The sequence below is a fragment of the Chiloscyllium punctatum genome, chromosome 18, assembly GCF_047496795.1.
Source record: "Chiloscyllium punctatum isolate Juve2018m chromosome 18, sChiPun1.3, whole genome shotgun sequence".
NCBI lineage: Eukaryota > Metazoa > Chordata > Chondrichthyes > Orectolobiformes > Hemiscylliidae > Chiloscyllium > Chiloscyllium punctatum.
Window position 1 is genome coordinate 100003821 of NC_092756.1, and position 23458 is coordinate 100027278.

Here is a 23458-nt window from a genome sequence, read left to right on the forward strand (position 1 = left end):
AGAAAGTGTGTGTTTGCTTGTGTGCATGCTTGGTAAAGTGTCTGAGAGAGTGTGATGGAGTATAAGCCTGTGACAGGGTGTGTGTGCGCGCGAGAGAGAGAGAGCAAATAGTGTGGTGGGGTCACCTGTAGTGTGAATGAACTCAAGGTCCCAGTTGAGGCCATTCTCATGGGTTTGGAACTTTGACCACCCTGCGTTGTTGCGTATTCCAAAATCCATCTTGGAGGATGGTCACCTGAAGATCCAAGGTCTAGGAAGGGACATCCCTGTGTGGTGATTGTTGTACAGTATCCATTCATCCGTAGTCATAGCGTCTGCTTGGTCTCGCCAATGTACCATTCCTCAAGGCATCCTTGCCTGCAGCATATGAGATAGACAAGGTTAGCCGAGTCCCATGCGTACCTGCAGTGTACATGGTGGGTGGCGCCCCCACATGTACACCATTACATGTGGGGACACCACCCACCATGTATGCGGCAGGTACTCATGAGGCTTGGCCAATGCTGTCTATGTCATACGTTGCAGGCAAGGAAGCCCTGAGGCATGGTACATCGGCAAGACCAAGCAGACGCTATGACTACGGATTGCTTGACAGAAGTATTCCCCAGTCAGGAAATACTTCAGTAGTCAGGGACATTTGGCCTTAGATCTTCGGGTAACCATCCTGCAAGGCGGACTTCAGGACAAGCAACAACGCAAAGTCATGGAGCAGCGGCTGATAGCTAAGTTCAGAACCCATGAGAGTGGCCTCAACCAGGATCTTGGGTTCATGTCACATTACAGGTGACCCCACTGTACCATACTCTCTCACACACTCATATACATGACTCTCTCATATACACGCTCTCTCTCACACACACACATGCATACATACATACACCCACCCTCCACACTCACATCCATGCGCACACCCTGTCACAGGCTTATACTCCATCACACTCACAAACACTTTACCAAGTATGCACACACGCAAACACACACTCTCAAGTCTCTCATGCATGCACACACACATATAAGTCTATGGGGTTTTGCATTTGCAGAATTATATTTGCAGATATGTTCTATTTTGCTCAAAAAGCACATAATCTACAAGCAGTCAATGCAGGCACAATCAATCCATGCAATATTTTATAAATTCCTACTTTGGAAATAGAACCAATCCAACTCAAGATGGGGATACAGACAGACTCTAACTGCATACCTTTAATGCACTATCTGAGCTGAGATGACACTTTGTTTTATAAAACTTTAAGTTATCTTGAGAATGTGACTTAAAAAAAGTTCTGGGATTTACATATTAAAGAACCGAACCTGTAACCCATTCTAAAAAATGAAAGACTAAACAGCAATCTAGGTTTGTTCAACATATAATTTCAGTTGCATGACACTGTAATGCATTGCTATAAATTCTGTGTCCATGATCCTGCTAAACAGCTACCTGAAGGAGCAGCGCCCCAAAAGTGTTATGAAGGTGTAGGTGTGTGCTGTACCTTCAAGAGAGAGGGGAAGCTAGCAAGGACTGATTGAAAGCACAGTCAGCACTAAACAATTTAAAAATGTAACACTTGGCTGAAGCATGTAGCTGGAGTTCCAATGCTATGGAACAAAAACAAATTCAAATTCGGCCAATCAGTTTAAATTATGCCCCAGGTGCCAAAATCCAAACAAATTTGAATCTAATGTTTTGATAACATCAAACCAATGAAATGATCTGATGTTTTGGGGTTTAGACCAGACAGTTTGAAAAGTTAGGGGGAGAACTGCCAAGAACACCAACAAGTATAGACTACTAGCCGAATAGCTCACTGAATGGTACCTGCACGTAAGAAAAGTTATGCAGAAGACTGAAGAAAAGCTGACCTAGAACTTTTTGTCATTTACATAAATGATTTGGATGCGAGCATAAGAGGTAAAGTTAGTAAGTTTGCAGATGACACCAAAATTGGAGGTGTAATGGACAGCGAAAAAGATTACCTCAGATTACAACAGGATCTTGATCACGTGAGCCAATGGGCTGAGAAGTGGCAGATGGAGTTTAATTCAGATAAATGCAAGGTGCTGCACTGTGGGAAAGCAAATCTTAGCAAGACTTATACACTTCATGGTAAGGTCCTGGGAAGTACTGCTGAACAAAGAGACCTTGGAGTACAGGTTCATAGTTCCTTGAAAGTGGAGTCACAAGTAGATAGAATAGTGAAGGCGGCATTCGGTATGCTTTCCTGTATTGGTTAGAGTATTGAGTACAAGAGTTGGGAGGTCATGTTGCGGCTGTACAAGACATTGGTTAGGCCACTGTTGGAATACTGCGTGCAATTCAGGTCTCCTTCCTATCGGAAAGATGTTGTGAAACTTGAAAGGGTTCAGAAAAGATTTTCAAGGATGTTGCCAGGGTTGGAGGATTTGAGCTATAGGGAGAGGCTGAACAGGTTGGGGCTGTTTTCCCTGGAGCGTCGGAGGCTGTGGGGCGACCTTATAGAGGTTTATAAAATTATGAGGGGCATGGATAGGATAAATAGACAAAGTCTTTTCCCTGGGTCAGGAGTCCAGAACTAGTGGGCATAGGTTTAGGGTGAGGGGGGAAAGATATAAAAGAGACCAACGGGACAACTTTTTCACACAGAGAGTGGTACGTGTATGGAATGAGCTGCCAGAGGAAGTGGTGGAGGCTGGTACAATTGCAACATTTAAGAGGCATTTGGATGGATATATGAATAGGAAGGGTCTGGAGGGATATGGGCCGGGTGGGGCTAGATTGGGTTGGGATGTCTGGTCTGCATGGACCGGTTGGACCGAAGGGTCTGTTTCCATGCTGTACATCTCCTTAACTCTAGAAAAATCTACAGAGGAAAACCTACAAAGGCAAGTCAACAAAGCTGACTGGTTTTGAAACGTTTTTTTTTTGTAAATCTTATTTTTTTTTATCCAGACCGTATTGTAGAGTGGGAGGCAAGATAGGTTTAAGAGAAAGCAGTTTTAAATAGCTGTCTAATGTTCTTTTTTGGACATAAAAAACAAAATTGTTAATTTTTATTTTAAATAGTGACCGCTGGGATAGTTCTTTGCCTCTCAAAATTTAACAGATTTATGGCGTATGGTGAGCTTCTCTGTGTCAGGTTTAAATTAGCAGAGGGTTTTACCTCATGTCATAACAGTTTGGGGGCTCCATGCCAGGATTTGAACAGTTTGGGTCTCGGATTCGTGATCTGAACAGGCATAGACAGATTCAGTCTGAGATTTGGACAGATTTTAATAGATTTGGGGTTTGACAAAAGCCCAGCACGTTTAAACACTTGCCAATTAGTGTCCTAGATCTTTAAATAAAATGTGGGGACAATTTGTTTAATTTCGGTTACTTGTGGTTGGTTCAATTAAAAGTGAGAGAAATGGCTGTTAAAATTGCTAAAGAAGTTCTGGGGTTTGAAGATGATTCCCAAATTTGCCAAGAAAGTTTATAAAGAAAAGTAAAGACATACTTGTATAATTAGCAAAGAGATTAGAATTGGGTTTAACCAAGGACAAAAACAAAGCTGAAATTGTAGGGAATTACTCAAACACTTAGGCATGCCAGAAAAACAGATAAGTACAGTAGAGTTAAAAAAAACTTAAATTACAGTTGAGATAAATGGAGTTAGAAGATAAACAAAGCGAGAGAGAGGAAAAAGAGAGAGAAGGTTTTTAGTTGAGCAAAGAGAGAGAGAGAAGAAAGGGAAAGACAAGGAGAAGAAAGAGAGAGAAGAGAAAAGAGAGATAAAAGAAAGAGATAGAAGGTTCTTAGCTGAGCAAAAGGAGACAGAATTTGAACTTGACAAGTTGCAACTTAGTCAGCAAAGTCAAGTTAACAGGATGGAGATTAAAAGAGAAGATAGTGATATATACAAATATGTCAAAACTCTGCCACATTTTGATGAGAAAGACATCAAAGCCTTCCTCATTTCATTTGAAAAATTGGCGAGGCAGACGGGGTGATCCGAGGATTCATGGGTAATGCTAGTTCAGACTAAACTGGTATGCAGAGCTAGTGAGATATTTGCCATGCTGTCAGATGAGGGGGTCAAGAGATTATGAAGAGGTCAAACAGGCTATTTCAAGTGCTTATGAATTGGTACCAGAAGCAAACACACAGCAGGTCAGAAACACAAAGGAGGAACCAGGTCAGATTTATTTTCAGTTCAAAAGAATTAAACATAGTCACTTTGATAGATGGGTGTGGGCATTAAAGATAGATAAGACCTATGAGGCTCTAAGACAGATTATTCTGCTGGGGTAGTTTAATTCACAGGAAGTTCAGGAACTGAGAAGGGCAGCAGAATTCGCAGATGAATACATGTTGGTACATAAGCCAAGATTCCGGGCAGAATTTTGTCCTGTGAGGGATAGAAATTGGGAGAAGGGGAAATCCTACACAAGAAACAAAGAATAGAGAACACTGCTAAGTGTTTACAATAGGTTAAAAAAGAAGCCCAAGAGGGTGGCAAGTAGGTGAAAGGCCTCACATGTTTCCATGGTGGTAAAGGGAGACATGTAAAGTCACAGTGCTGGCCGTTCAAGAAAGGCATAGTGGGAAAAGATGTAGTAAAAGAAGCTAAGCCAGTGGCATTAGTGAAAGTAGTAAAGGAAACCCCAAGAAGAGCCGAGGAGCTGCAGGAGAGTGCACAGCCTAGGCAAGGGCTGGGTATAGAGTTAGTACCTGATCTCTATAAAGAATTCACCTCGGTGGGTAAAGTTTACTGAGAAAGAACAGTTGGGTGTGGGGAGGGCAGGCAACAACACAAGAAATTTTGAGAGATACAGAATCTAACCAGTCTCTACTAGTAAGAGATGAGTGAATCTGCACTCTTTCTGACGTTACCCGAGAAAGTGGTAATTTGTCAGATAGATGTACAGAAATTTAGCATTCCCCTATGTAAGATCAGGTTGGAGTGCCAACTCAAGACTGGGGAAGTTACAGTGGGAGTGATTGACAGAGTGTCAGTTCCAGGAATCCAGTTTGTTCTTGGGAACGATTTAGCAGGGTCCAAGGTGGGAGTGACATCTCTTGTTGTGGAGAAGCCCAAGGAAAATCAAGAAACTGAGGAGTTAAAATAAAAATACTCTGGTATTTTCCCAGACTGTGTAGTAACAAGATCCCAAAATCATAAGTCACACCATGAAGCAAAAACTAAAGAGAAAGATGAAGGAGTTGAGGTTCAGTTAAGAGACTACCTATTTGACGTAATGGTGCAGGAAAAACCTGAACAGGCAGAGGGTCAGCCTGAAGTGTTTAGTCCTTAAGAGCTAAGACACTTGCAACAGAAAGGCAAGATGATAAAAGATGTATATGTGGCTGTGTATTCCAAAAAGCAGGCAGAGAATATTCCTGAGTTTTATTATCTGAAAGATAGAATCCTAAGACAAAAATGGAGACCACAGCAGGTCAGTGCGGAGGTAAAATGGGCCGAATGCACCAGGTTGTGTTGCCAGTAGCATACAGACAGGAAATGTTATAGGTAGCACATGAACTACCAGTATGAGGTCATCTAGGGGTATGAAAGACTCAGGCTAAAATACAAAAACATTTTTATTGGCTGGGAATGCACAAGGATGTGGTTAACTTTTGCCATAGTGTCATACATACCAAATGGTACGTAAGCCACAGACGGTAATAAACCAGCACCTTTGTTGCCAATTTCTGCATTCGAAGAACCTTTCACGCGGGTAATAGTTGATTGTGTAGGTCCCCTCCAGAGAACTAGAAGAAAGAACTGGAGAAACATGTGTTAGTTACTGCCCCGCAGAGTGAAGGATCAAATCCAGGTGTTGTGGAGTTTGATGTGCCTCAAAATATGTTAAAAAATTATGAAGTCCTTGAGGAGTGGAATAGGTTAGTAAACTATCTGTCTCAGGAGCATAGAACATAGTTAAAAGGTTTGTTACTGCAGTATGAGGGCATATGTAGGAAACAGATGGGGAGGAATAATGCTATTGTGTATGATGTAGACATAGAGAATACTGTTCCAATAAAACAACACCCCTATTGGCTTAATCCTTTCAAAGCCGGACAGGTCTAGGAGGTGGAGCCATGCTCAATGAGGATATCATTGAACCAAGCCAGCATGAGCGGAGTTTCCAAACTGGACAGGACAATTTGGCGTGGATTATCAGATGGTCAACGCCATTACAAAATTGTACTTATATCCAATACCAAGATTGGAGGACTGTATCGAGAAAGTTGGACAAGCCAGTTACATCACCAAGTTGGACTTACAGCATGGTTATTGGCAGGTACCTTTATCAGAGACGGCGAAAGAAATTTCTGCATTTGTAACCCCAAATGGGCTATATCAATTCAAAGTGATGCCCTTTGGAATGAAGAATGCATCCGCCACATTCCAAAAACTTATGAACAGAGTTATGGCTGGGTTACATCTGGATGATGTAGTGATCTTTACTAAGTCCTGGAAAGATCACATGGTACAGTTGTTAAACTCTTTGAACGCCTATGAGAAGCAAAACTGGTGATAAACATAAATAAAACTGAATTCATGAAAGCAGCAATGACGTTCTTGGGACATAACATCAGTCATGGAAGGTTGACCCCATGGAACACAAAGATGAAGGTCATAGAGGAATTTCCACAACCAACCTCAATGAAAGAAGTGCTTCGATTCTCGGGACTAAGCAGATTCTATCGGAGGTTTGTTCCAAACTTCAGCAGTGTAGTGGCACCATTAACTGATTTGCTGAAGAACAACACAAAGGACAGAACAATGCCAGGAGGCATTCGACCAGTTAAAAGCAATATTAATCACTGCACCAGTTTTAGCCACACCAATCTTTTTGAAACCTTTAAACTTGCCATCGCTGCTAGTGACACAGGAGTTGGAGCTGTACTGCTACAGGAAGATGATGGGATTGAACTGCCAGTTGAGCACTTTTCGAAGAAATTCGACATCCACCAGAGGAAATACTCCACGATCAAAAAATAGCTATTGAGTTTGGTTCTGGCCTTACAACATTTTAATGTGTACATCACAAACAATGTGTCGGAGATGGATCATAATCCTTTTATATTCTTGGAACGCTTTAAAGACAAGAATATGAGACTATTTCATTGGAGTCTTATGTTATAGAGTTTTAATTTACAAATCGTACATTTAGTGGATCGTAAGAATGTAATCGCAGATGCGTTATCATGGATTTAACTGAAGTATAGATGAGATCGATTTCTATTCAATGTTATATAGGTGGGAAGAAGTTAATACGAACTTTAAGTCTTATGTATGTCATAGTAATGTGGTTAAGGAATAGAGAAAAAAATGAAGCCATCTTTTCATTACGATCGTTCAATTTTTCTTAAGAGGGAGGTGTTATGAAGGTGTAGGTGTGTATTATACCTTCAAGAGAGACAGGAAGCTAGCAAGGACTGACTGAAAGCAGTGTACTGAACAATTTTAAAATGTAACACTTGGTTGAAACAAATAGCTGGGGTTCAAATGCCATGGAACAAAAGCAAATTCAAATTTGGCCAATCAGATTAAATTATGCCTCAAATACTGAAATCCAATCGAATTTGAATTGAATGTTTTGATGACATCAAACCAACGAACTTATCTAATGCTGAGGTATAAAACCAGACATTTTGTACAGTTAGGGGGAGAACTGTCAAGAACACCAACAAGTATAGACTGAGAGCTGAATAGCTCTCTGAAAGGTACCTATCCATCAGAAAAGTTGAGCAGCAGAAGACCGAAGAAAAGCTGACCTAGAAAAGTCTACAGAGGAAAATCTATAAAGACGAATCGACAAAGTTGACTGGTTTTGAAACGTGATTTTTTTTGTAAAATTGAATTGGGATTCTTTTTTAAATCAGACCAGTATTGTAGAGGGGCAGGTAAAAGATAGGTTTAAGAGAAAGGTGTTGTAAATAGTTATCTAAAGTTCTCTTTTGGACTTAAAGAATAAAATTGTTAATTTTTACATTAAATAGCGACCTCTGAGATAGTTTTTTGCCTCTCGAAATTTACAGCACGAGATGAGCTTCTCTGTGTGTCGGGTTTAAATTAGCTGAGTGGTTTACTGTGTGTCATAACAGAAAGCAAATGCTTCCAAATAAACCTTTTGGACTATAGTCTGGTGTTGTGTGATTTTTAACTTTGCCCACCCTAGTCCAACAACGGTTCCTGCACATCATATTTTACAGTGTGTGTGTGAACCAAATCACAGGTCTCATTGATATAGGCTATAGGTAATCACAGATCCATTGATAAGACTGTTGTTCATTTCAGTTCCCAGTAAAATCTCCAACTCTGCCCTGAAAACTGGCATTTTTTTTTAGATTAGATTACTTACAGTGTGGAAACAGGCCCTTCAGCTCAACAAGTCCACGCCGATCCTCCAAAGAGCAACCCACCCAGACCCATTCCCTGACATTTACCCCTTCACCTGACACTACGGGCAATTTAGCATGGCCAATTCACCTAACCTGCACATTTCTGGACTGTGGGAGGAAACACACGCAGACACGGGGAGAATGTGCAAACTCCACATAAACTGTTGTCCGAGGCGGGAATTGAACGCTGTGAGGCAGCAGTGCTAACCTCTGTGCCACCGTGCCACCCACAAAAACACTAGGGCAGTCACTCCTTGTCCTACTCTGTGGAGAATTCTGTGATAATAGAGAAAGCACTCTCTGATCTGAAAAACCTCTATAAAACAATGAGAGATCGGCATTAAGAGGGTCACAATGTCAAGTTGGTTACTGGCCATGCAATAGACTGCCACAGGTTAGTATTTTGTGCCTTGCATCGCCATCACACCCACCCCCTACCACCATCTGCTTTCAGTGTAGAATATGCAGGAACTGAGAGTCCCTTCTGAATATTGTTGCACTTGACTCACCATGTGTATGTTCTATCAGTACAAAATCTAGCTAGTATCAGCTTCTGTATTGATTCACCAACTTCCCTTTCCCTGAATGTGATCAAATCTAAATCTTGCTTCTCAATGCTGTAAAACTAACTGCTGTCTGTTGCAAAAATTACAAAACTGAGAGAAAAGCACCAATTTCACTTTAGCCTTGATGCTAAGATGTCGACAGAAGCAGGGACACATCTAAGAATGTTGTGACGCCAAGTATGCATTACAGGGACAACAAGCTTTCTGAATACCATAAAAGGGGAGAGGGATAAGTGATGCCGAACAACACAATTCACTTGTGGGGCCTGTGATGTGCAGCAGTATTGTTAGCACGGTTTCATAGGTATATACTCCAATTTACTGAACCAAATCACAAAGTTCCTAGCCACTCATTACATTTGACAAGAAGGGGCTTGTTTATGAAACACTTGGTGAAAATGTTGAGCTATTGTGAAAGTAACAGTATCACATTTAGTGATTTGCTGATGCACAGAAAGGATTTTGTCAACTTTGATTTTCCTATGATAGCAACCTGCAGTCTAGAAAGTGATGGATTTTGTATGAAAGACTTCGAGATCTCTGCAGACAGCAAGATGTGATACGAATGCACAGGCTAGGAATCTTCCTTTGTCAACAGCTTCCCTCAAGCAGCCAGCATGAACGCACAAACCGCACAAAGACCCTCAGGCTCCCAGTGCACAGCTTGGGCACTCTCTACTTTCCCCCCCAATTCCTCTTCCTCAGGCCGAGGGTCTATCGCTCATCGAAATAAAGTAAAACCCGAAGTGCCAGAGGTACACAGCACTGAGGCAGCGCCGGGGGGCGGATGAGAAGTGGCCGTTTTCGGGTGATTTTGGTTGAGGGGCCGAGGCCTTCCTTTTTTTTGTGTGTGTGTGTGTGCTGGCGTTTCTACAGCACGGGTCCCTGCCGTTACCGGGCAGTGGGACGACCCGACCCCCCCACCCTCCTCCCCCCCATCCCCCCCCATCCCCCCCCATCGGCGATGCTCTCGGTAACAATAACTCCAGATTGGAAAGCACCGTTGCCAAGGCGACACCATGCTGGCATAAAGGGCTGAATCGTGTTGCTCACACTCAGGATCCAGAAGTAGACGGTATCGGAGTCAATGCCAAACCCAAGGCTTGGCCTCGCTCCATCTCCACCCCCCTCCCTCCCTCCGCCTTAGCCCCTCAAACTGACCAGGGCCCAGGCCTCAGGCTCTGCCATTCTCTCTACTCGAGAGCCCCGTCCGGGCAGCACTGACCTGCGACCAATGAGCCAGGCTCGGGCACAAGATGGCCACCAGGGTGCAGAAGGGATTGGAACCGTGGAGAAGCGAGGCCCGGGGTGGCGGCGTCGGAACTTACCGAGCGGGAGAAGCCGGATCCGGGGCCACGGCGGAGACACGGTCACAAAATGGCGGCGTGCCTGTACCAAGGGGAACGCGCGACACCACCGGCCACCGGGGGAACTGCAACCCGGCTCAGCCCCGCTCCCCATGGCCACCGGGGGAACTGCAACCCGGCTCAGCCCCGCTCCCCATGGCCACCGGGGGAACTGCAACCCGGCTCAGCCCCGCTCCCCATGGCCACCGGGGGAACTGCAACCTGGTCTCAGCCCCGCTCCCCCGCGGCCACCGGGGGAACTGCAACCTGGTCTCACACCCGCTCCCTGCGGCCACCGGGAGAACTGCAACCTGGTCTCACACCCGCTCCCCGCGGCCATCGGGGGAACTGCAACCCGGTCTCACACCCGCTCCCCGCGGCCATCGGGGGAACTGCAACCTGGTCTCACACCCGCTCCCCGCGGCCACCGGGGGAACTGCAACCTGGTCTCACACCCGCTCCCCGCGGCCATCGGGGGAACTGCAACCCGGTCTCACACCCGCTCTCCGCGCCTACCGGCTGAACTGCAGCCCGGCTTTACACCCGCTCCCCGCGGCCACCGGGGGAACTGCAACTCGGCTCAGCCCCGCTCCCTGTGGCCATCGGGGGAACTGCAACCTGGTCTCACATCCGCTCCTTGCGGACATCGGGGGAACCACAGCCCGGCCTCACAGCCGCCTCCCACGGCCACAAAGAGGACTGCAGCCTGTCTCACGTCTGCCATCCAGCGGACGGTCAGGACACTGCAGCCTGTCGCCGTGTTGGGGTCATTGTGACTCTGGGACTGTCCTGGGAATGAAGGTAGAAGGAGCCCCACCAGCTTAGAGTCACAGAGATATTACTGGAGAAACTCCGCAGCTCGATAGAATCTTTCTCTCTCCAGAGAGACTCCTAGACCTGCGGAGTTTCTCCAGCAATTTTTCAGATTTCCAGCATCTGTAGTTTTTTTTGCATTTTATCTCAATGTTGGCCTGAACAATCCCCTTGACAATTATAGCAAAAACCTCCGGAAATTCAAATAATGCTGGATAATGTAATAAATAACTGGTTTCAGCATTTTGCTTGTTTCTGCAGCCTGGATTAACTCTGCCATAGAGTTGTCACTCTCTCTTTGAGGCTGCAAGACCTTCACTTAAAAACTGCGCTGAAATGAAACCTTTAACTTTTGCGACAACTCGGGAAATAGCGGTGTCTTTACCCAAGTGAGTGGTGGTACTTTGGGAGTTTACTGTTGGCGTTTAAAAAATTCCAAAGCGATTGTCTTGACTAAACCTGGCTCTTTAAGTTGGAGGAGAGTTCACCTGAGACTGAGTTCAGCCTCCCCCCCCCCCACCTCACCCCGGAACCAAATGGTGAGCATTGGGAAATATAAAACAGAAAATGTCAGGAATACTCAGCAGGTTGGGTGGCATGGAAAGAGTGATTGCAACAATGGTTAAGAAAGCACACCATCGTCTCTACCTCAGAATGCTAAGGAAATCCAGCATGTCCGCAAGGACTCTTAGGAATTTTAATAGATGCACCATAGAAAGCGTCCTATCCGGGTCCATCACAGCTTGGTATTGTAACCGCTCTGCTCAACACCATAAGAAATTACAGAGAGTCCTGAACACAGCTCAGTCCATCCTGAAAAACAGCCTTCCATCCATCGACTCCATCTCGACTTCCCACTGCCTTGGGAAAGCGGCCAGTACAATCACCCCAGTTATACACTTTTGCACCCTCTTCCATCAGTCAGAAGATACAAAAGTTTAAATACATGTACCAACAGATTTAAGAACAGTTTCTTCCTGCTGTTATCAGACTTGTGAGCAGACCTCTCAAATATCTTTCTCTATATAGTACATTCTGTTCTATTACCCTTCAGTACTTATCTAAGATATGAATTGTCTGGATAACATGCAAAATAGTACTTTTCACTGTATCTTGGTACCTGTGACAATAATAATTCAAATCAAATCAGATGATTTCAGTCCCATGTTTATATTCTTCCATGAACTGCTGCAGTTTGAATTTATCCAGAGCCATTTCCTGTTCTAGGAACATCTGCATGGATCAGTTTGTTTGCTGCATGGCTCTTTCCTGAGTCAGCTGGTGCTGTGGAGCGGACGGTCATCTGTTTCGATCCCACTGCCAGACAGATTAGATTCTAAGATGACAGCTCCAACCAATGGCGAGGGAATACTGCACTGTCAGAGGAGCTCTGTCCAACAGTGAGGGAATACTGCACTGTCAGAGGGGCTCTGTCCAACAGTGAGGGAATACTGCACTGTCAGAGGGGCTCTGTCCAACAGTGAGGGAATACTGCACTGTCAGAGGGGCTACCTGTCAGTCAATCTGTGAAATTAATGTTGCTCGGGAGTGATTTTTTGATAAATGGTCAGCCCTGATATCACCACGGTCTCTGGCAATCTCCATCAGTTACTCATCTTCTCGCAGGAACACAGTAAAATAGAGTCGCCTGAGCAGCATCATTCTGGATTTGTTACCAACTGTTTGCAAAGTGACTTGGCCAGATATCGCATGAACCAATCTCTCAGAGACATGATTTAATCTGCTGGGGATTGTCTAATCAGTAATGTCCTCTCCTGCTGAAATAGATTAGTAGCAGCTTCACCTCACTAATCTGTCTGAACAGTAAGGCGATTGTCACAACAATAATCCTCTGTAAACGGACTAACAGAGGCTCCATCAGAACATCCAACAGAATATTCACTAAGAGCAGTGATAGCAAAGTCGTACATTAGGGACATTTAAACGACTCTTGGATAGGCATATGGATGATAGTACAATGAAGGGTACGTAGGTTAGTCTGATCTTAGAGTAGGATAAAAGGTCGGCATAACATCGAGGACCGAAGAGCCTGTTCTGTGCAGTACTGTTCTAATAATCATCCCATTTACACAGGTAACAGTGTGCAGAATTCACTTACACTTCAGTGCAGATGTACTGATCTTGTCAAATGTATAGCAAAGTGTAGGACTGTCTGTGTCACTAGTGTCACACTCATCAGCGTCACACCCATTAGTGTCACACTTTCCCGAGTATGGGATGTGTTACACCATTCCAACACCAACTCACTGTGACATCATACACACTGCAGTCAGAACACTTCTAAGCTTCACTGCTAATCCTTGTGACTTTAACATTGTACAACTAAACTTAATGACCCCGAGATTTAAAAAAACATTCAGCCTCTGATGTGTGGACCACTTTCCTGGTAATGTCATTCTGCAGTCTCCAGTTTCAAATCAAACATTCAGAGTTACATCTGGACACAGAAGCAGTGCTTTCCCAGCACTGGATCTGACTGTTTTATTCCAAAAACACATCTATTTCACAAAATTCAGACCTAGTCCAAGAAACTCAATCAAAGCAGAGTCAAAGCCCACTTCTAATACACTCAGACTTTGAAAGGCAAGGACTGATCCCTAAAACTGGAGTGTGGATGCGGAGGGGAAACTGGGCAGCACTGAGTATCAAACCCCAAGATCAGGGGCTCAGCCCAACCTCCACGTTGCTCTGTTTAAGAACAGCTTTCTGCTCATGTTCAGCAGCAGAGGGGCTGGGGGTGGAGGACGTTCTCTGGAAAGGTTCATGAAGCTTGTCCTGAAGTGGGATGGAGAGCTCAGGGTGTAGCCAATAAGGCGGCTGGAAGGGGATTGTGAAAGCACAGCGTGACTGAGAGAGGATTTAAGGAGAGGGAATCAGAGAATCTGCAGGGACAGCGAGAAAGGGACAGAGCCCATCCTCAATACTGTCTGCTGCTGCTTCTTGTAAGTAAAGTGATACTTTCATCCACTTTTCAATAAAAGAATAAGAATTGGCTCAGAATACAAACTTGCAGACATCATTTGAAATATTGGCAGATAGACAGAACATTGTCACAGGAAGTAGTCTATCCTGCAGTGCAGTGCTCCCTCAGCACTGACCCTCTGACAGTGCGGCACTGTCTCAGCACTGACCCTCCGACAGTGCGGCACTGTCTCAGCACTGACCCTCCGACAGTGCAGCGCTCCCTCAGCACTGACCCTCCAACAGTGCGGCAACCCCTCAGTACTGACCCTCCGACAGTGCGGCACTACCTCAGCACTGACCCTCCGACAGTGCGGCACTACCTCAGCACTGACCCTCCGACAGTGCGGCATTCCCCCAGCACTGACCCTCCAACAGTGCGGCACTCCCTCAGCACTGACCCTCCGACAGTGTGGCAACCCCTCAGTACTGACCCTCCGATAGTGCGGCGCTCCCTCAGTACTGACCCTCCGACAGTGCGGCGCTCCCTCAGCACTGACCCTCCGACAGTGCGGTATTCCCCCAGCACTGACCCTCTGACAGTGTGGCACCCTCTCAGTACTGACCCTCTGACAGTGCAGCATCCCCTCAGTACTGACCATCTGACAGTGCGGCACTCCCTCTGTACTGACTCTGACGGTGCAGAATTCCCTTGGTACTGACCCTTTGAAATTGCAGGACTCCTCAAGTGATGATGTTTGTAATGTACAGATGTTATTGGTATTGAATGACTATCGATTACGTGACTTCAGTTTGGTCAGTTTCCTGGGACCTGAGCAGCTGATCTTGAGAGGATTTGCAATGCCTCTGATTGTTCTCCTTGAGGTTGCAGTGTTGGGATCCTGTTACCCTTCAGTACCCTTCAGCTCACCGACCAGTCAGTGGAATATCAGTGCAATCCCACGTTTACTGACTTAAATTTGTTCACTTGCCAGTTATTATATAATATCAACAATTAACAATGAAGGGTCAAATGCTGATTTCAAGATTCGCAAATATTGAAATCAGACCAGAAGATGTATGAATGGTGCAGTCCAGGTTTGGTGGGGTAGCCATAGTTTAAAAAGGTGTGTGGGTGAGTCTGGATACTCTTCAGAGGGTCTTTCTGCACTGAAGACATTTTAGGATTCTACACCATTCAGCCCATCAAGTCTGCTGTATCATTCAATGAGACCAAAGCTGATCTGATAACTCCACTTTCCCACCTTTCCCCCATAACTTTTGATTCCCTTCCTGACTAAAATCTCTCTATCTCAGTCTTGAATGTATTTAATGACCCAGCCTCAACAACTCTCCAGTAAAGAATTCCATTGACTCATCCTCTCTGAGAGAAGAACTTCCTCTTTATTTCTGTCTTAAATGGCTGACTCCTTATTATGCCTCTTGTCCTAGACGCTCCCACAAGGGGAAATAACATCTCCACATCTAACCTGTCGCATCCCCAAAGAATCTTGTATTGTTGAAATGCTCATGAACAATGAAAGCATTAACTGAGAATTTGTTCACAACTCTGTTTGTCCCATTGTTTCATAATTCCACTGAGATTCCCCAGGGAATTTGTGGGGAGTCTGTTTGTTGTGTAGAAATGCAAAACAAGCCAAGGATACGACAACCACCTGATGAAGGAGCAGGGCTCCAAAAGCTAGTGCTTTCAAATAAACCTGTTGGACCATAACCTGGTGCTGTGTGAATTTTAACTTTGTACACCCCAGTCCAACACTGGCACCTCCAAATCAATCTTGCTCAGTGAAGCGGCAACATTGGGTTTAATTCTCAGAACTTGTCTATGATTTCACTTCAGATGATAAGCTGTAGCACGTTTTGCAGATTTGTTTCCAAAATGGTTTTCAGGACTACTTAGAGGAATACACCATCCCTGCTGTGCCTGTATCTGAAATTCCCACTGATCAGCCGTGTGTCTAACAGAAGATGGTAAAGACTGGAATTCCTCCTGCTGCCTGATTTCCTGAGCATTTCCAACGTGTTCCATCTTTTTGTGTCAGTGACATTCAGGTTTGCAAGTGACAGCCTGTAGCAGTAATCCCAATCCAAGTGTATCTGTTCATCAGGAGCTTTTTGGATTCACTGCTGTTAATTGAGATCATCAGGAACTGAGTCGATTAGCAAACATGTGCTCCTGAGATATTGAATGGGAAGCTGTGTGAGAAGATTAGTAAATCCAATTTTACTGAAACATGAAGTGCTGTGTATACCAAACTGGGAGGGGGCTGATGATTCTGTTCAATTCAAATCAAATCAAAATCTGAAGCAATGTGAATGGCTGGGAAACGAGATCCAAGTCCACAGAACATGTCCACTTGGTTCTCCTAACATCAGATTGTTTTGTAATCACACCCCTGTGATGCTTCACATTTATTACCTAATCATCCTTCTCTAAGTTGTTGTTGTACACCTCTGAAGCAGGTGAGACTTGAATGCAGACCTCCCAGCTCAGAAATAGGTACACTACCACTGCACTACCCATTCCCTTTTACTGCATTTTTTTTTTAACTTATCATTACTTGTAACATTAGCATATCCAGGTATGGATTAAGTAAATTATGAATGGATCGTGGGATTAATTTGGTGTTGATTTGTAGTTTGTGTGAGCTTTCTGCACTGTTCTATGGTTTATAGTTTCTGTTTAAAATTCTTGCCAGCAGTTTCAATGGTCCCAAGAAAATGCAATTAGACACTTGCATAAGGAATATTAAAATATGGACAAAAACTTGGTGAGCCAGAATGGAACTCTTCCCCTCAGGGAAGATAATGGCCTAGTGATATTAGCATTATATCATTAATCCAGAGATACGGGTTCAAATCCAGCCATGGCAGATTGCTGGAATTTGAATTTAGTAATAATTTTGATGTGGAGATGACGGGGGGTGGACAAAGTCAGAAGTCTTGTGGAGGCTGGTACAATTGCAACATTTAAGAGGCATTTGGATGGGTATATGAATAGGAAGGGTTTGGAGGGATATGAGCCATGTGCTGGCAGGTGGGACTAGATTGGGTTGGGATATCTGGTCGGCATGGATGGGTTGGACTGAAGGGTCTGTTTCCGTGATGTACATCTCTATGACTCTGTGATTTAAGTCACACGACACCAGGTTATAGTCCAAGAAGTTTATTTGAAATCACAAGCTTTTGGAGCACTGCTCCTTTGTCACTTCACCTGATGAAGGGGCTATGCTTGAAATAATAGTCTAATGATGACAATCAAACCATTGTCAGGAAAAATCCATCTGGTTCACTAATGTCCTTCAGAGAAGGAAATTTGCTGTCCTTACCTGATCTGGCCTACATATGACTCCAGACCCACAGCAATGTGGTTGACTCCTGCCCTGTGGGCTATTGGGAATGGGCCATAAGTGCTGGCCCAGCCAGTGATACATACATCTGTGGATGGATACAAAAAAAGGACTTGTTTTAGGATAATGGGTATCAGATTTACAACAGACACAAGGAGATATTATTTCTCTAAGAGTTATGAATCTGTGGAATTCACAACCTCAGAGTATAGTGGATGCTGGGACATTAAGTAAATTTGAGGAGGAGATAGATTTTTAATCAGTAATAGGTTGAAGGGTTATGGAAGGTAGAGGGGAAAATGGAGTTGAGGCTGAGATGAGATCAGCCATGATGGTATAGAATGGGGGAGCAGGCTCATGCAGCTGAACTACTCCTGGTTCTGACTTTCTCATGATTATTGAAGGCTGCATTGAGTGAGATAGAGATGAGATTAGACTGGGGCTCATGTGAAAAATAACACCTATGCAGAGTGTAACATGTTTTGAACATCATACTCTTTTCTCGAACATTCAACTCGTAGTTGCGTGAGAAGTAGATTTGTGATGAATCGTGCCTCTGGACAAGCACATGGACGGCAGTAATTGAGGAGCGTGTAATTAGGTTGATCTTAGATTAAGAAAAATGCTTCGCATAACGTTGTGGACTGAAGATCCTGTGCTGTGCTGTTCTATGTTCTATGTTCATATTTTCCTGTGTGCTCTTTCTTCATTGGTATTTATAGAGATTGCTTCCATGAGAAAATCAGCTTGTAGTATCAATGTACAGCAGGGGTAGCTGTCAGTTTACATTCAAGCGGTTTACTAGGGATGGAATCTGCTACATAATCTGTAAGTACCACCATAAGCAATTGATTAAATAGAGAGTTACTACGTGTGAACATACAAAGAAGTGAACAAATGCATTAGATTGAGAGCTTCTCAACAAACAGTGATATATGCAAAGGGATTTATGATATTTTTCCAGCCAGTTTGTAGATATTGAGGTTTTATACTTTAGTAAGTAAAATGATGTGTGTTTGTGCATGCATATCTCTGTCTCTGTGTAGCCATCAGTGCTTGTTCGTGTGTGTATGCTTTTGTGTCTGTGTTTCTTTTAAATAATCTTTTTAAAATAGCTAAACACATTCATTCCCTGATATTAGCTTCTCTCCCCTCATTAAACATCCCCAGTGTGTAATGAAACAGGTTAGAAGTGACTTTTCACTGACCATCACATTTTCTCCTTCTCCCAAGGAGATTGCAAATTGCATTTATGCAAATCTCTCCAACACACAAACCTCCAGAAACATGTCCTTCCTTTAAAACCAGCCTTTATGCAGTTCTTCCCATCACTCCTTTACTGACCAATCCCCTGCAGTCTCAACGCTAAAGTCCCTTCCTTCACTCCATCTCTTTGTCCCTTATCTGATCCCTCCAACCTCCACAAAACACACCTTTTTAGCCGAACGTGTAGTGAACTCCCCATCCCCAATAACTCCACCTTCGGGGTCATGGTGATATTTGTTTGATCATTTTGCTGTGAAGTTCTTTTGGAAAATTTTCCAAGGTGCTACATAAATGTAAGCCTTTGCTGTAATTCAATGACACAGAAAAAAAATCAAAGACAAAATCATTGTAAGCCAAGATGTACAATGTAATTTCTCCCAGCACGTACAGATAGTATTGTAAATAATTTAAATCATTCAGTTCAAGGAGGTTGTGACACCCTCTGGAGGTAGGTGGGACTTGAACCCAGGCCCTCAATGAACCACAGGACCCCAAGGAAATATATAATGTATGGTGTATATAGGATCTGTATAGCATATTGTATACAGATTCAATGGGATCCAAATATTATACATAGAATGCATGGGATGTGGCACAGAAACAGCCAATGGGCTCAATACCCCATGCTGGCAAACAAAAAGAAAATGTTTCACTGTCTCCCAAACACATTCCCTTTACTTTAACTCTGTAATGTTGCTATTTGTCCAGAGACCCACCTTGAAAAATATTGCAAAATAAGAAAGAACCAGAATAAGATGTCACTGAGATCAACTGGGCTAAGCCCAATTCAATCACTTAGCTCATCCTGTAAGAGGATTCAATGTCATCTGTCAGAGGAATCTTAAACAAAGCAGCCTGTCCATTTCCAATATAACGAGGGGCTGTGGGACTTGGAAGTGTCAGCTTGCAGAATAACTTTCTCAGTATTAAGTTTTACCACTCATTATCTACAAATTAGGTCAGGAGGGCAAAAATACAACTCGACTGTGGGACAAGATTGGGTTGGGATATCTGGTCGGTATAGACAGGTTTGACCAAAGGGTCTGTTTCCGTGCTGTACATCTCTATGACTCTATGACTGGAAGTGTTACAGTGCCGGACAGAGATGGACTTCCTGACATTGTTGATGTGATCTGCTGAATACCTTCCCAGTGTTTAGGAATTAGACCTTTCCTACCCAATGTCTGATGGTGGGAATGGATTCCAGACTCTGGGCAAGAATGCTACCGTGGAGTCAAGGCTCACTCCAGATGTTTCTGTGCCATTGATTCATTTTGTTGGAAGTGTTAGGGTCTGCTGCAGCTGAAATGACTGAGCAAGGTCTAAGTGCATTTCTTTGGTACTATACTGCTACACTTCACGGACATTATGGGTGGCTGTTCTTGACTTGACAGTTTTGTAAGTCGTGAATAAACTCTTTGTTGTGGCTACTGAAGGGATCAGACAGTAGCTATTGCATCTTCAATCTCCACAAATAATTGACAGAAAATTCCTCCCTTCTAACCAGGGATGGTGTGTCCAGAATCTTTGGTTTAACTGTGACATTTTGTCTTTCAGTGAGTGTTTCCTGTCTCAGTAACTCTGTTCTGTGGAAATGAATATTTCACCAACCAATATTTCTGGAGGTGCCATGTCCCCAAGGAAGGGGCCACCAAAGTTCAAGCAAAGAGCGACTCGACAGTTCAAGAGCAAACCCCCCAAAGCAGGCGTGAAAGGGTATAACTGAGAAATTTTGATTTACAGGTTGAGCCTTGGAATCCAAGGGTCTGAGAACTATTTTGCCGGAGTTTTAATAGAAATAACATTAGGATCTTCTCCTCTCTCCACAAACACACACAGACACTCTCATATACACACACACACACACACACACACACGAGTTGAGAGTATGGCGCTGGAAAAGCACAGCAGGTCAGGCAGCATCCGAGGAGCAGGAAAATCGACATTTCAAGCCGGAGGCCTTCATCAGGAATACACAGACAGCCCTCACACACACACTGACACACACACACACACACACACACACACACACACACAGACAGACATGCACACACACACACACACACACACACACACACACACACACAGACAGACACGTGCGCGCACGCACACACACACATACACACACACACAGAATGGAGTCAGTGCCAGCCTTTCTGCCCCACTCTCTGTGGGCAGACTGACAGAATGAGATTGTTGGAGGGTTACCCACAACCCACAGCAGACAGACGGCATCGTTGATCTGGGCAGAGTCTCTTTAACCCCTTTAGCAGTGAAACTGAACTCTGTTCCAGTGAAACTGCCCCTTCTCCGTGTACCAGTACTACCCAAGTTGCAGCTTCCTTTATACAGGGGCATTGGTGAACTTTTGCTTTTTTTGCCCACATTCTGAACGTCCCTTGGTGTCTCTAACTCAATGAAAGCCAATTTTGAAGTTGTGGACAGTCTGGAAATGACTGCCCTATCTATTTCACCAACATCTCCTGTGTATCAGAAAGGTGCAAATCACAGCAAAGGGAACAGAAATTTAGCTGGTCAAACTCTCCCACTATCTCCATAATCTCAGACATAACCAGTAATGTTTTCCTTAAAATTATTGTTGTAACATTTTGTCTGTTGTTCCACTAACCATGTTTAGCATTAAGACTAAAATGAAAATTGAACTCTGAGTTTACTTAGTATTTTTTATTCATTCACAGGATGAGGGTGTCGCTGGTGTAGGCCAACATTTATTGCCCAGAGGGTGGTTAAGAGTCAACCACATTGCTGTGGGTCTGGAGTCACATGTAGCCCAGACCAGATAAGGATGGCAATTTCCTTCCTTGAAGGACATTACTAAACCAGATGGATTTTTCTAACAATTGACAATTGATTTATGATCATCATTAGACTCTTAATCCCAGATTTTTAAAAAAAAATTATTGAATTCAAATTCCACCAACTAATATGGTTGGGATTCAAACCCAGGTCCTCAGAACCTTATCTGGGTCTCTGGATTAATACCACTCAACTCCCCCAGAATGGAACAGGAATGTGTTCTGTTCCATTCAGAAGTCAGGGTTGTGTCTGCCTAGTAACAGAGCTATTAACAGTGTTATTAACTGTTTGTTACATATTGTCACTGTGGTGTATCAATGAATTTTTCTGTTAGCTCACTTTAAGGCTAGGAGAGAGATAAACTGGGTTAACACCAGCAGTAAAAACACATCACAAGGAGTTGGGCCAGTGTTAGAAACAGCACAGTGCAAATGATTGTTTTCTGTAAACTGGGACAGTGCAGGATTCCAATTTCTAGCATCAAAAGAACAATCTAACTGTATTAAACACCAAACACTGATACAGCCATTAACCTAGAAAAGATTGCAATATCGATGGACAAATATTTAAACTGCCTGCATGACATTGTTCTGCCTGTTACTTCACTAGAGGAGGGACCCCACTTGATAAAGTTACATCACACAAATAAGTTGTAGAATGAGCTCAGTCTTTACAATTTATGAAAATAATGCATGTAATAGTTTTGCAATGCGATGTTGTTTTCAGCAGCTTTGTGCTAAGTGGGGTTTCAGCCTCTGATTGTCATTCTCCTGCAGGTTTGGAGATGATATTCCTGGAATGGAGGGGCTTGGCACAGGTATGTTACAGAAATCATTCCCAACCCCTCCCTCAAAAGCACTGAATTTTAATCTGATCTCACGCTCACTCTGTAGGTCAGGTGAGTGCTGAATTTACACACAAACATGTTAAATGACCCCTGAGACAGGGCAGTAGAGAGCTCTGTGCCTCAGAGTTGGTGGTTTTGAAGATCAGAGTCAAGAGTGTGGTGCTGGAAAAGCACAGCTGGTCAGGATCCTGGCATCCGAGGAGCAGGAGAATCGATGTTTTGAGCATAAGCGCTTCATCAGGAATGAGGCCTCAGTAATTCCTGATGAAGGGCTTATGCTCAAAACATCGATTCTCCTGCTCCTCGGCTGCTGCCTGACCTGCTGTGCTTTTCCAGCACCACACTCTTGACTCTGATCTCTAGCATCTACAGTCCTCACTTTTGAAATTCAGCACGGAGAAATGGATATAGAAAAGAGTGTTTAATAGTACCTCTAATTTTTACAGATATCACTGTGATCTGTCCTTGGGAGGCATTCAGCCACTTGGAGCTGCATGAACTGGCTCAGTATGGTATCGTTTGATACTGGGTAATGCTAAACAGGCCTTAGTAACTGGCCCACATTTCAGCTGAAACAGCAACTACAGTGAAGCAGATGAAGCTGGATTACTATTAACATCGCTGTGCACAGTACTTCACATTATTGTTCAATTCCATTAGCATGAACATAAAAGTCAGTGTCAGTTTTTAGACAATATTTGTCCAGTTTAAGTGCGTTTATGTTGCTTATGTGACATTTAGTTGTGAGCTTAAACAGCTACTCCTAGCTACTGCAAAACATTCATCTTTGCATCATCATCATCACCTGTATTCATTCTGTAAAACTGTCAGTTTAGATTCTCCTGCAAGATGAGAGAGATAGAATATAATTTCTCAATGAGTTGATTCAGTGACTATAACTAACTAGGAAGAAGCACTCGGTCAAGACAATTACATTCACATCTACCGAACCACCTGATGAGGGAGCAGCACTCCAAAAGATAGTGCTTCCAACTAAACCTGTTGAATTATAACCTGGTCTTGTGTGATTTTTAACATCTACTGAAGTTTAAGAATGAACTTTACATTTTATGCTGGGCTTGAATTGGTAATTATCAGGTTAGAAAACTGCAGATTGAATGAGATGGTGGTGTTTGTTTCTC

At 43.7% G+C, this 23458-nt stretch overlaps 2 protein-coding genes across 4 annotated transcripts in view; one reads left to right on the forward strand and one right to left on the reverse strand.

Moving 5' to 3' along the window:
- LOC140489417 (CCR4-NOT transcription complex subunit 3-like) overlaps positions 1-10335 on the reverse strand; it is an 86564-nt gene extending 76229 nt beyond the window's left edge. Inside the window, exon 1 of one of the 3 annotated variants that reach the window (XM_072588951.1) lies at positions 10263-10335. The gene's annotated coding sequence lies outside the window, so the exon portion shown is untranslated. Of the gene's footprint in view, positions 1-10159 lie in introns of all 3 variants that reach the window. The other 2 variants (XM_072588953.1, XM_072588954.1) reach the window with 2 other exon arrangements.
- A 3623-nt stretch (positions 10336-13958) lies between these two features.
- On the forward strand, positions 13959-22872 carry LOC140489419 (retinal rod rhodopsin-sensitive cGMP 3',5'-cyclic phosphodiesterase subunit gamma-like). The gene is made up of 4 exons (XM_072588958.1): positions 13959-14056; positions 20210-20368; positions 22246-22286; positions 22763-22872. The coding sequence occupies exons 2-4, from the start codon at positions 20247-20249 to the stop codon at positions 22837-22839; spliced, it is 240 nt and encodes a 79-aa protein (XP_072445059.1). The 5' UTR covers positions 13959-14056; positions 20210-20246; the 3' UTR covers positions 22840-22872.
- Positions 22873-23458: the final 586 nt, after the last annotated feature.